This window comes from Aspergillus ibericus, assembly GCF_003184845.1.
Source record: "Aspergillus ibericus CBS 121593 unplaced genomic scaffold BO80scaffold_40, whole genome shotgun sequence".
In the NCBI taxonomy this organism is placed as follows: domain Eukaryota; kingdom Fungi; phylum Ascomycota; class Eurotiomycetes; order Eurotiales; family Aspergillaceae; genus Aspergillus; species Aspergillus ibericus.
The window spans coordinates 184,262-198,234 of NW_020292138.1; the positions used below are offsets into that span (position 1 = coordinate 184,262).

The following is a 13,973-nucleotide window of genomic DNA, read 5'->3' on the forward strand; positions in this document are numbered from 1 at the left end:
AACTATGTAATATTTCCACCAAGAAATTAATTGAACTTCACAACGCCAGGTTGAGTTGTGAGTTATTTCCGGATGATCTCGATTGATAATTTCGAGGACGATGACAGGTGGTCTGACATGAGGGCGCGTGTGATGCCGTCAGATTAGATGAGATGAAAGTCAGAATGGACTAGTTGGTAGTGAAAAGTGTAAGGCGACATATAAAGAGGCGAGTTGCAGTCATACAAATAATGGAACCTACCTTTCCCTTGTTTCCCATGGTGACTTCTTCTGCTTTTCATCCTATAGTCTATTAGAGTTGATAAGGGTCAGGGGGGTTGTATGGTGAAAAGTAGCTTTAACATGAATCGAAAGGACGATAGAAGAAATGGAGTGATGGGAGGCTGGTCTCTTACGGTCTGTTACGCACTACAGCTGTGACTATGTCAGGTCGGTGCGAATGGTTACTTGCCACACGCCCTGTTATAGTTTCCCACGATTTTACAACTAGATTAAGCAGAACTGCAATACTGTTGGCTATCAAAATCGGTACCCACGGGAAACCTGACCGATCCACCGCCTGTCCTGTCCCGCTTTGCTTGACTATTCCCACCAGATGTCCTGACCAAACTCATCCACAAGCGACGTGTTCTCACCATAGCGGTTTTCGATAGACACGGGCGGACTCACCGGAACGCTATGCGCCAGACAAGTCATCGACCTGGACATATTCATAATCATTAGCAGCCGAGGGCGTACGGAGAACCCTCGAAGAGACCGGTGACATACACAGTTCCGCTGCGACGATGATAGATGATCTTGTCGGGGTTTCCTTGATCTATAGCCCAACCACAAGCATAGATGTCTCTAACGATGGCGGGATTTTGTGATCAGCCAGTCTGATTTGGCGTGCTTCGCAGTCTTTCCGTGTCTCTGAGTGCCCGCACTTCGAGTTCAAATTGTGCCTTTGCATACTCTTTATTATCCTCGCGATCTTCCGGTGGACGGATTATAATGGGATTCATTCTAGTCAGCGAGTGGTGTGTTAGTGGCTCTTAGGCATGGTAGCAGATAAGAAAGAGATATGTTTACTGGAACCGGAGTTTGACAACTGATGGCACCTCATCTCCTTTCCTCAATGCAAAGAACTCTGCTCATCTCTCACCGAGCTGACGATCAATCTTCTCAGAAAATAGCCGTAACAGCCTATACTGGCCATCTCCTATGTGAAGCGACAACCCCTCCAGCTTCTCCAGCGTCGTCTCCTCATGCCGGTGGGTACATGTATCTCCCTCTTGCTGGTCGCTCATGCTGATGACTTGGAAATAGTCACTTGTATTGGGGTACGGCTAGAAGAGATGAGAGAAGAAAAAATAGAAAAGGGAGGAGGTTTTGTTTATACTTTTGGTGATTACGTGTGATTGTTCACCATGACTCCTTCACTTGTCATGTCTACGAAAACCAAGCCTAGAGGGCGCCCTCCCCGTCCTATTAGTAAAGCCGTCAAACAATAATGTAAACTTCAAATAACTTTGATAAAAGCATCTTTAATCGCAACTAATAGGGCATATGCTCGCTAAGTACTGTCTCTTGTTCCATGAAGCCCCTGATAGGTGCCATCAACAACCGTGGTATATATTTCCAGTCCGAGCTAGCAGCAACTCGAGACAGAAAAGTATAGCACTCATAATTGCTCACATTATGGTGGTTAGACTCCTGAGCTCCATAGATGACCGGCGAGAGAAAGAAGCGATAAAGGCAAGTCCATTTCATAAAAATAGCCTGATCATACGTACAGGCGAAACCATACTTACACCAGTAAGTATCTATATCTTTAGCACCTTGGCCTAGTTCACCAATTAACAAGAATATTAAATCCAAGACAGCCCAACTTCAGAAGCCTTGCGGGCTCTGACAAGAAAGAAAGTGTTTAATTGGCCAATGATGTCAGCCTAGCCGGCACGATAGACTTCAATATCAATTATCAGCAGAGAATAGGAGGAAGGTTTGTAATGTAAGATTGGGGTTTCCAACACAATAGGTGCGGTACCAGTGCATTTGTGACAGTCGGTTGTATGTACTAGTGTACTATCATCATTAACATCCTCACGATAGCCTTAACTATCTGAGTCGCTTGAGCTGCTACTGTTAACTCCCTGGCGGGCGTGATAACGGCGCGATCACTTCCGTCGCCTGAGTAGAGGAGGAGATAGTGATAGATCATTATTATCATCATCATTATCATGAGCTATGCGTATAGCTTACCCAGGATACGCCCGCGTTGTTCGGCGATCATGCGGTCCAGCCGAGTCGACCAAGATGTTTTGACGTCCCCAACAACCCGGGTTTTGCCATCATCCCCTGTTCTCTGCACGATAGCATCGGGATTAAGATCTTCAATAGCGAGATCACCTACGGCTCAATCGGCATGTCTGGATGGACATTGTGAGCCTCGAGAACCTTTCCAACTTTCTCAAAGGTACTTCCGATAAGGCATCCGGCAGCTCCATTTTCCCCGCTCACAATATATTTTAATCGAGCTGGCGGTATGTTTGTGTCTCTTCTAGGGTTCCTGAGTAAGGTTTGATAATTCGTGGATTTTCTTGGCGGAATTGCGGCCTTTGTGGTGCTGTTCCTTTGATAGTTATGTCGGGGATAATTATGTATAGTTGTGCCGTTATTTCTGTTGTGGGGTTTTGTTTATAGGAGTGGAGTAAGGGCGTCTAAGATAAATTCCCAAGGGCGATATCGAAGGGCATATTCGATATTACAGGGCATTGATAAGACTGAGATAGGTGGGACTAGAAGTTTGAGTCCATCGATATCAGGTATTTGCTTCATATACTGTTTGTATATCTGATCATTTGTTTCGAGGTTGAAGTCATGGCTGGTCAGGATAGGTATAGAAACGTAGCTTAGAAGTGGAATCGCCGATGAGGAGGAGGGTTTACCTGCCTTTTATAACCATTGTACAGTGAATGTCCATAGGGTAATTGTATTTCATATCTTGAGGGGAATATACTGCAGTGATGTACTCAATGCAGTTAAATATACCCAATATTCACAAAACATCAATCACCATCACTGCAACTCCACTACAACATCACTCTCCGTCTCTAACTCCAATTCTCAGCACTCATTCCTAGATTTCTAAGCTAAGTCCCAAATCAATACATAACCCACCCCCCACTCGCACAAATGACCTGCCCAGTAACCCACGACGCATCCGGCCCCGCCAACCAAGCCACAATATTCGCGACCTCCCCCGTCGTCCCCAACCTTTGCTCAATCGGCGTCGTGGCCATCTGCAACTCCACAATCTCCTTCGGAATCCGATCCAACAAATCACTCGGGACCGGGCCCGGTGCCACCGCATTCACTGTCGTGCCATTCGCGCCTAGCTCCGCAGCCCACGCGCGCGTAAAACCTTCAATCGCCGCCTTGGACGCAATATATAAACTGATGTTCTTGAAGCCGTATCTCGCACCGACTGAGCTGAGGTTAATGATGCGGCCTTTGGGCGGTAGGTAGGGGATGACGGCTTGGGTCATGAGCATGGTGCCGCGGACGTTGAGGTTGAAGACTTTGTCGTAGTCGTCCAGGGTGGTGTCTTGGATGGGGTTGACGATCTCGATGCCCGCGTTGTTGATTAGGATGTCGATTTTGAGGGGGGTGGGGTGGAGTTGGGTTTTGAGGTGGGTGATGATTTGTGATGCGCCGGTGGGGGAGGAGAGGTCGGTTTGGCAGGCCCAGGTTGTGGGGGCGTGGGGGAGTTGGGTGATTTTGGTGCGGAGGTCGTCGATGGCGGGTTTGCTGCTGTCGGAGAGATAGGTCATGCAGACCTAGGAGGGTGTTATTCTATGGACAGGTTTGTTGGGAGATTATGATGATGACTTACATTGGCCCCGCGGCGTGCAAGTTCGTATGCTAATCCGGCACCGATGCCGCGGGATGCGCCCGTCACGATGGCTAATTTGCCTTGGAGTGGTAGGGCGAATTGGGTGGCAGAGGTGTCCATGATATTTAGTTGAAGTTGTTGAGGTTGGCTTGCAGGTTTGGATGCTTCATCCGGTCGAATATCACGTACGACGTTGCGCATTTATAGATAGACATCGGACCGTCTCTATAGAGTTGCTTACGCTGACTGGCGACGTCATCATCGGGTATAGGAAATAACAGGCTAAACCCGAGGGTAGCATCCTTCATAACTTGTTCCCTATAGACTGGACGTTCACTTTATCTAGGCACAATACTTCAAAACATTGGGTAAATTTCGCGATTTAGCAAATGCTCATAGTAATTGACGTTGACGAAGCAGCCAAAACCAAACCCATGACCGAAATATACGATCTAATACAGCCCGTAAGTCATCGATCTCCTCAATCTGCTAGGCAAAGCTTCCTCTAGCCAACCACCCGCATCTCATAATCATAGTTCAAGCTGCGAACGCGCGTCCCTCAACATTTAAAGAATATCGCAAGAACCCCGGATCTGCGCCTGTGGAGGGCTAACAGGAACCTTCTCCTCACCAATCACCACGGTGCTGCTTCCGTCAACACCGTGGAAGTTGCAGAAGCCGCCTCCAGCCGAGGAGATATTGGTCACGGACAGCGTGTTGGCTATGGACAATCGTTGTTAGATCTCCAGTCCAATGATGTGAATAGATAAAGCAAGACATTTGATGAGGAGACATACTGATAGCATGGGAGCTGGAATCAGCTGGGAAGTTCTGGCCGTAAGAGGAACCGTCGGCGCCCCAGAAGGTGATGGCGACTTGGAATGCCCTGTTCTCAACGGGATTGGCACTGGCGAAGGCAGCGATGGAGGAGATGGTTGCGGCGATAAGAGCGGTCTTCATTGTGACTGCGGTAGATGTGAGGTTAAAACTGAGAGTAAATAGTTTCTTGTTCAGATATGTGCTGTTGTTTGTTGTGTCTACGTTCAACTGACCGGGAGGAGAGCAGACATTTATACATTTCCAGTCGTTGCTTCCAGGTCAATAGAACGGCACACCGCTTCAACCCAACATAGTATGCACCCTCCCAATGCGCAAATGATATCCGATCCAAGTCTATTCCAAGAATAAACATCCACAGGTCTGATTGATTGATGTCATTTGGGACCGAAACATTGGATCACATTGCCACGGCACGATGATCGCCACTGTCAGGCAAGCCACCCGTGCAGGGCCAAAGCCACCATGCCAAAATCTGGCGAACAGCAACTGGCCAAAGAGAAACATGACCCAGGGAATTTTAAGGTTCCGATCTGGCCTGACTCAGCTCGTAGGGCCTGATCGGCGCTTTACGAGGTGTGGGGTTACCCCACGGAGACTCCGATTTGTGAGGCAGCTTGCTGCCATCCATACATTGAATAACATGTATTCCCGTGCCAAGTGAGAAACACGGCTTGTAGCAGAAGCAAAGTGACTTTTCTACGGGTTTGTATTGTGGAGGAAGACTTGGCGGGGCGGTGCTGGTCATTCTCGACAGAGAGAAGTCGGGCATGACCGAATCCGTACCCAGTGAATAGCTGACTGACATATAATCAACGCACAAAGTGTGTTGGTAGATCCAGAAGTTCCTATTAGCTAACCTATAGGGGTATGCTCTATTGGGACATAGGACTCATAATTCATCTGTGGAAGTGCCCAAAGTGAGGAATTACTGCGGTCGCAAATACGATGAATTGGTCTATACATCCACCGCAGTAGATGATTGTGCGGACGAAGAAGCTGAAACTCTCTGCTGCAGTTACCCAGACGTAGCTCATACTCGGACCAATATTATACTGCCTATGCTGTTGTCTTTGGCATAGTCTTACTTCAGAAATAAGTACAATGCTAGCCCTGGTACGTGCTCTGTCTAGATCGCATGGTAAAATCGCAAACTATATCTTATCCATTTTGAGCCACCACTGTGGTATTCCTGATCTACTGCAGTACGAAGGATGGTTTCATAAGAAAGGTATAGCCATCGCATGAAGTGTCCTTGACCATATAACTCGCGCGACGCCTCGGTGTATGTCTTCGGATTCCAGGGCCAGAGGCAACCATCCTACGCAGGGGTTTGTAATCTAGGATGCGCTTACGTCTATAATAAAGTCTTCTAGAATGAATACGCAGCCGGTGAATAGGTAATCCTGGTAATTCTATCAGTTACGGATTAGAATCGTCAACCACTAAGCTCCAGACCCAACTTATATTTCGGGCTACCTGCATGATAATTAAGGGGAAGTATCCTACGAGCCGATTCCAAACTAAGGAAAACAAAAAAATGTCGGATATGTTGACTATCAATAAGATCTCTACTTATCCAGTCCGCCGAGAAAACAATTGTATAAGAAACCGCAACCACACGCCCGCCATTCCAGCTAAACAAACAGCTTTCATCCCGAGTTATTCATTCCGTCAGACACCAGATACCCATGCCTTGACTTAACGGCCCTCTTCACTTAAACGACCGGTGTCTTCCGGCATCAAAAAGGATGCAAATTCCTAAGCTTAACCCGCACATCTTCTTCCTGAGCAAGTCCCGGCAAAGGCTTCCTGCAGATTCGTTAGCTAAGGAAGCAAAAAACAACGAAATTAAAAAGATCGGAAAAAGAAGATGAGCTCAAAAATAACCTACAAAGTCTCCCCCACCAATTCATACTCCAAAACAGGAACCTCATCATCCATATTCTCCGAAACACCATAATCAACCAAAAAGAACAACCTCCGATCCGGTGCCAGAAACCCATCCTTGCCTGACGGACCGTCCGTGAATGAGTAACACCGGAAGTTCGGCGAGCTGGAGTCACAACCCCAATGATATTGGCATATCTTGTCGAAGATGTAAAGGGTTCGCTTTTGGGTTTGCTCGGGGGAGAGAGTCTAGGATGCTAGTCCTGGGGCGAAATGGACTAGGGACTGGAGTAATATTCGAACCGGGGAATTGGGGGTTGGATGGGTCGCCATGGGAATTTGGTGGTTGTTGGATGGTGGATCTGAGGCTGTTGGACTTGGAGGTGTTATGATTAGTTCATTGATTGTCTTTGACGGTTCTGACATTGCTGGGAAGGTGAGTGAGGTTGTTGGATCGCAGCGATGATGTGGATGTGTGACTTGGTAGGAACAGCGGGAGGTTGGTTGTCCACGGCAATGAGAGTAAAGACAGCCTGGCAGAGCGAGAGAATAATAGAACGATTAGGTATATAAACCGCAGCCCGGTGGCCGCAGGATAGGCTTCCCACAAAGGCTGCCTGCCTCATAAAGGGAACATCCGAAAATAAATGGACAAGTGTAGAGGAAACATGATAATTCACGGAACTCATTTCTTTGGCTTACATGTTTCTCTATTTTGAGGCAGTGTGTAGTTGGTGTCAACTGATTTAACCGCAATCACCGCATTCGACTGGAGGAGAGAGCTGTGTAACTTGTAGTCACTTACTTCGGAGGGATCCATTGATACTCAAAGATGCAGTAGCTGTGGGATTAAACGGGACTATGCGACGCAGAAATATCCACCAAACCTTGATCGGGCAAAGCACGAGACCATCCATTCTGGTCGCAGCAATGCTGTTGGACGTCAAGTGGCGAGCCAAGAACTCCATTGGTCCAACGCTACCCTTCGCCTTTCAATCCTGGGAGTCCCGCAGAAGAGAAATTACCGAATGCGCGACAAAGAAAAGCAATGTAGAGAGCCGTGATAGTCACACTATGTACTACTGGCAATCGCTCTTTGTGCTCCCAATTAGAGACGGACTACTGGGACATTCCTTCCTTAACCACTAGTACTTGTCAATTGCTTTGTAGAAGTTGTGGCGCAGCACCCCAGAAGTATCTCTCCTGACAAAGTCTTTTGCAAAGTTCCGACAAAGCAATGTGCAGAAAAAGCAGCCTTCCACAAAATCCCGAGGAATACCTTGCAGAGCGCCCCACGAAAGGTCTTGCGCAAAGTCTTCTCAAACAAGTGGGATGACTGGTAAAACAACACCCATGGAGCCGCTCAAAGTAGTAGATGAGAGCCGAGCGTTGGAACAGGAAGCATTCTGGCTAAATAAACGGCAACCAACAGAATGATGAATATTGTGACTATCACCACTAAGCCGTCAGAAGATGCTGCCGCGGCTCCTAGCAACCGTTCTCTTTCCATTTGCTTTGTTCAACATGGCGGCGTACCGAGCCTCAGTCTCGATGCCATTAACGGTCTCGATAAGTTTGATATATCCTTCATCGTCCAAAGCAAAGAGGGCTTCCTTCACCCAGACACGGCAGGTGATGGCTTCATGGAAGCGCGTCGAGTACTGGATTGGGACCTGCGACAGGCGAGTCTGCAACGGGCCATGCAGAGCCGGGTCCAAGTCTCCAACTTTCAACGCGAGAAGGCATCGCTTGGATGTGGTCACCTGCTGATTCGACTTGGGTTCATACGCCCACACCCTTGGGTTCGGGAAGTTGATGATGTCAAAAATGTCACCGGAGGCGGGGGACTTGGCAAGGTAAAGACCCCAGTGGAAGGTCGACTCAGCTCCACGATCCGACAGAAGGAGGTAGAGGCCATTAGTATCAAATTGCAAGGCCATGCGGGAATGACGGTAAGGTATACCAAGGAAGCTGCTGATACCGGGAGTAATGGGTGCAATAAGCGGGCTCTGAGACCCACGCAGGTTCAGGCCGTTCCCCAAGCGCCCAAGGCATGGACTGCGCCACGCTCCAGGATTAGTGGCTGACAGGCGCATTCAATGAGGAGCTCAACATGCCAAGCCACACCACTGGAATTTGAACCCCTGTCTGGTGGATTTGCACCCTGTGAGAAGTCAAGGCATCTCTTCCTTTCTTCCGACGTCAGTTGTGAACAATACTTTCCAGCCCTATGGCATCTAGCTCAGTCGCTCATTGTGCTCTTCGGTCATAAGTAGGGATGAGCCCGCTCCAAAACAAGCCTAGGCTATCAAATAGCATCCACTTAGGCAAGTGCTAGAAGAAGTTGGGACTGGATGTGTACAAATGTAGTGATTTTAGGCGACCCGAGTGTCCGTGGAGTCACTTCCCACAGTAAGACAGATCACACATGCTTGCAATGGTCTCTCACTCCAGGAAGCCATATAGGATGCTCTTAGCCCTGCCCAATTACCAGCCAAAAGCCAAAAAAGTACTAAAAGCTTCAGTCAACATGCAACTGAGCTATTCCACCCACGATGGAAAATGTGGCGCTGTGGAGGGCCGAATTGTAGGAAATGCAGGCATTTCGGAGACTAGTGGATGTGCCTCATTGATATTCCTCATTACAGTATATATTCTGCCGGGGTAATCCTCGGCAATTTTGAGGATTCTGCTTCGAAAATGCACGTCAGTCAGGACTATTAAGGGTCCTTGTCTTCATCACAAATAGAGCTTCAAAACATCTAGCAGTTGGCTTTCAGCACCTCGAAAAAGGCATTTAAACATGAGGGATCTCGCTTCGCAGGCTGTAGATAATTTTCCAGAACAGAATAATTACTGCGGCATAAAGTAACTAAAATAGAGAAAGAAACATCCCTAAGGCCCGTGACTTCATTTAGCTTACATCTTATCTGAGCTCTAGAATTAGTGGACTTCCAAAGTCCCTTATTATGGAGAAGCTGATTTATCTTATCTATCGGAGACACGATGAAGAAACCGTGCAGGGGACCAGGAAAAGTTAGTAGGGGAACGAGAATCAAGATAAAAATAAGATAAAGATATAGTAGATTAAGAAAGGGATAACCATAGGACCAGCCCATTAATAGTACGGTTTAAAGGTTCTAGTGCCTAGTTCCCGCATGAATGAATTTATAAAAATATGGTGGACGGTATTGTTACAGTGATGCTATTAGATATAAATTTTACTGCTAGTAGGAGACAGCGCCAGTAATCCATCTTTCGCATCTAAGAAAATGGTATATTTCTTTATCTGTCAGTGGTATATGTGACAGGCCTTTATTCCTTTCCTAACTAGAAGTGACTGAGAGGTTCTGTTCTAGGCAGAATGCCTGTATCAACTAAATATGTTTATTAATGAAATTCGCACTTGTTAGGGGGCAGTAAGACATACCTACCGAGTGTCTAATATTTTCTGAGAAAGCAACACATAGTCTGCGTGCTAGAAACTGGCTCATGGCACTGACATATTACCCCAAATTATAATTACCAGGTAAATACCTTCTCTATTTGATGGATATCTTGCCCCTCTATCATGTATTGTATTCTCGCCTGTCGCTCCTCCTCAAAGCGAGGTGACAACGATCTTACTCGAGCTGCTCGACCAATTTAAGCAGGTTGATAATGCACCCCGGGTTGAATACCAGCAGCAGTCTCTTCAATTAAAATATACTCCTGTGCCACTCGAGCGGCAAGTTCAGAATCCCACAAGCCCTCGCGACGACGACAATTGAAGAGATAGTTAAGGGCGCGATAGCGTATATTTAAGTCCCAACAACGGGTTGCAGTGATGTAGAGAGGAGTCATTATTCCCAACAAGAGGGAGAATGTGCACCCTTCTGCATTTGACGTCTTGGGGAGAAGGGTAGATAGCATACTTTCATTAACTTGTCTGGGAGTTGGTGATCCTGGTGACGGGCATTAATCAAAATGGTATGGGATATCATGAGTATTAATCACCCCTGAAACAAACAAAAGTAGATGCCTGAAATCAGCAGTGAAACAATCCCAGTCCATCTCAGATTGCGGCCATTTCATTCTCAAGTACATACTAATGAGAAGCCTCCATATGTTTAGTATCATAATTGAATAATAGGTAATTGAGGTCCTATAGCTATCTAGTTCCTTTTCGCACGCCAAGGCAAACCATTGATCGAACCTGACCATCCATGAATGCAGGTCAAGTCGGATCTGGATTAACTCAGACCTCAAACTCGATGCTGGTAGGATACGTTGTGACACGCCCTGTTCGGGTGCGGCTTCCAGCATTTCACCAATAGTGTCAAGACGCATGAGCCTGTTGTACAATAACTCGAAGGACTGTTGTATCTCATCGCCATTTACTGTGATTTTGATCCAATCTGTGGTAGTATATGCCGGCTCCGACAGCAATGAGCCCGCTCCAATGGACGCAGCACCTTCTATTTCGAGAATCTGACTTTGCAAAGTATGAAAAAGGCAACTGATGGCAGCAGGGGCTTTCTTTGGTGACGCATGTGATAATGACTGCTACTGTTAGATGATTCTGAGCCCCGACGCGGCATATTGCAGAGCGGCTTTATAGCAGCCCTGCAAGGATTCACAGCAGAAAAACAGCACACACGCCATCAAAACCGTGTTACTGGTGCGAACGGAATTATGCCATCCACCGACAACGAGCTCTCAAATGGCCTTATTGTAGTATCGAAGGGCGAACTGGGTCCCACTTTCACCACGTGTATTAGGGAAGGCGAACGCTCGATGCATACGACCCACTGCAATGGCTATATTATACCATGATTAAATATAAAAATTTCTTTAACCTAATCGTTAACCTGACGGAAGGTATAAATTTTCTTATTAACCTGACCTGACCTGGCCGTTTGCCACTCTATATATCTCAAGCTTCGGAAAAGGTTGGATATGATCATATTTGTAACCATTGGTTAGAATATCCTAATCTGTCTTATGTTGCCCATAGATAACATAATTGTGATATATGATCAAACAAGAGAAGTCATTTTACCAAGATACCTCGACCATCGTTCAGACAGGAACAAGTCTACCCAATGATAATATGTTGACAACATGATTGTATATCCCACAGCTTGGTGTACAGGGTGGGCGAGGCGCAGAGGCAGTCATGGATTTGGTATGTAGCTAGATCAACAAATGTAGTTGGCCCATTCAATTGAGTTGCTCGAGACTTAAACTTCATGAGTTTGACAATTCAAAGGGTGATTATTCTTATTTCCATGGTTGGCTGGGTCTTGCAAATATCCACTTTATCAGGTTTATCATTATGTTATTGCAATGCAAATAATCTGGCATGACCAATACACTACGGGCTAGCATTATTAGATCTAGCATAATGAATTAATTTAGGATAGAGCACAATAGTGCTTGAATTATTGTAGCCGATTAACAGTTAATTTATGATACAAATCTATAGGCTGCAATAGCTCCAAAACATTTTTCTCTAGGGGTTTCTAGGTTGAGGACTCAAGCTGAAGCGATTATTACACTGACTACACTAACTCAATTTGAACACTAAGATATTGCTCGAGGACCGTGCTATTCAGGGTCAGATACATCTGAAAGCCTTGTGCATATCGATCAGCCTGCACTACAGATCAAAATCTCTGAGTTACTCAGTGGCTATGGAGCGAAGTAATTAAAATCAAGTATTTCTTTTATTGCCCGCGGAATCTGAAGCTTTGAGTTGTTGATCTTGAGAGTTCAGTCCAGACTATAAATTAGGTGTTCCTGCCTCATTACATTGTCTGGCCAAGGAGAGCCAATCCTTTATTACTAGATTGGGGCTGGCCCACTTCTGCACATGTCTACTTATCTATTTATTTATTCATCCACCCGCCTACTTGTCCACTTATCCATTCATCTATTCATCCATTTCTTCATTTGTCCATCTTTTCTTCACTTACATATTTGTCCACTTGCCCACTCGACCACTTGTCTATTTATTTATTTGTCCATCTATTCATTCGTCTACTCGTCCACTTTTCCACTCGTCCACATGCTCCGTTTGTCTATTAGGTTTGTAATGTCTTGCTGCTCCATTACTCTCGCCTATAACAATAGTAATAATAGTCTCTCTCAATCTTTTAGCCCCCATCACTCCATTCCTGGAACGTGTTAAATCCGAGCTTAATCTTTACACTGCAAGCCCTACTCATTGGCCTAAAAATAATCAAATCAAATATTTCAAGCGGAGTTGTATGCTTCTTAAGGAAAAAACATTATCAGCCATCTTACTATGTTCATCCAGAAAGTGTTAAGAACAAGAGCAAGCCATTATTCGACTTCTGTACTGAACTATTCTATCAGATCTTCTGGTCTTAATTCTGACGACAGCTCCGAAGACTAAGCTATCCAAATTCAAGGGAGAATGGACTGATGAATTTATGTAATAGTAGGAGAGCGAAAAGAAACCAGAAAATCTCAGCACAATTTCCCAGCTATTGTGTGATATAGTGAAGATTGTTTACCGCCCAGATGCAACTAATCTGGCTTTAACGCAGCAAGTGCAAGTATTGCTAGATTCTGGGGAATTATCGTAAACTATGTCAAACTTGATAATTCGTGACTATATCTAAGCAACACACACCCCCAGCTTGGAGTTGGGCTTAAGCATAGGTCAGTTGGCTTAAATCAGACTCAAAATATCGCAACAGCTGACAAGAACAGACGGACGTCCTAGTCTTCCTACCAATCAGCCCATCGGATCGACTGTTTCGCTCGGCAGAAACGAACTCCTAGAGTTTCTCGAATCATACGGAAGAATAGGTGAGATAGACTTGAATGGAGCTACGGCAAGTCAAAGCGTAGATCAACATCTTCATGCTCTGGTCCCTATCATCCATCATGCAGCTAATTCGCCCGTGACAAAATTGATATGTTCTTGGTATGGTGGTCCCAGCGTAGAGATAACTCTAAGAATCAATGTGCCGCTAGCATTAGGCGAGTAGCTGGTGCGCTACAGGATTTCTCAAACATTGGAGCGGAGTGGTTTGAATAGCCAGACAGAGGGATTCCTATAAAATCGGAAATTTTGACCTTTTTTCAGCCACGCGACGGAGAACTTCGCGTCGAACTGAGAACCCGTCATTGTTGTTAATACACATTCGCCGGAATCCTCATGAATTTGTATCCTGCCGCCCCTTCTATATTCTTGTATCAGAAGTGCAGAAGCAGCAGGCTAGTAGACGCTCCCGAAATCCGTAACAACCGCTTCCTCTTTATCGAGTGTCCCTGGTCCGCTAATGTTCGCCTTCACTAGTTTCTTGAGTGCAACTTTGTCGATATCTTGGAATCTGGTAGCCTATAAGACCACCTT

General features: G+C 46.0%; 3 protein-coding genes across 3 annotated transcripts; all 3 read right to left on the reverse strand.

Annotated features, from left to right (window-relative positions):
* Positions 1–3,146: 3,146 nt before the first annotated feature.
* Positions 3,147–4,012, reverse strand: BO80DRAFT_413589 (SDR family NAD(P)-dependent oxidoreductase; the record flags this gene model as incomplete). The annotated part of the gene is made up of 2 exons (XM_025718065.1): positions 3,878–4,012; positions 3,147–3,821 (listed from the first exon to the last, which is right to left on the reverse strand). The coding sequence occupies exons 1-2, from the start codon at positions 3,995–3,997 to the stop codon at positions 3,147–3,149; spliced, it is 795 nt and encodes a 264-aa protein (XP_025572270.1). The 5' UTR covers positions 3,998–4,012.
* Positions 4,013–4,253: 241 nt separating this feature from the next.
* On the reverse strand, positions 4,254–4,901 carry BO80DRAFT_388589 (uncharacterized protein). Its single transcript, XM_025717088.1, has 2 exons — positions 4,675–4,901; positions 4,254–4,598 (listed from the first exon to the last, which is right to left on the reverse strand). The coding sequence occupies exons 1-2, from the start codon at positions 4,835–4,837 to the stop codon at positions 4,444–4,446; spliced, it is 318 nt and encodes a 105-aa protein (XP_025572271.1). The 5' UTR covers positions 4,838–4,901; the 3' UTR covers positions 4,254–4,443.
* A 3,169-nt stretch (positions 4,902–8,070) lies between these two features.
* Positions 8,071–8,544, reverse strand: BO80DRAFT_362773 (uncharacterized protein; the record flags this gene model as incomplete). The annotated part of the gene is made up of 1 exon (XM_025716073.1): positions 8,071–8,544. One exon carries the CDS (start codon positions 8,542–8,544, stop codon positions 8,071–8,073), a length of 474 nt encoding a protein of 157 aa, XP_025572272.1.
* Positions 8,545–13,973: the final 5,429 nt, after the last annotated feature.

Excerpts from the sequence above, each read along its gene's own strand:
- BO80DRAFT_388589 (XM_025717088.1), bottom strand. The coding sequence starts at position 4,837 with ATGAAGACCGCTCTTATCGCCGCAACCATCTCCTCCATCGCTGCCTTC. Across the intron at positions 4,599-4,674 it reads TTCCAGCTCCCATGCTATCA|CCAACACGCTGTCCGTGACC; the intron begins GTATGTCTCCTC and ends GATTGTCCATAG.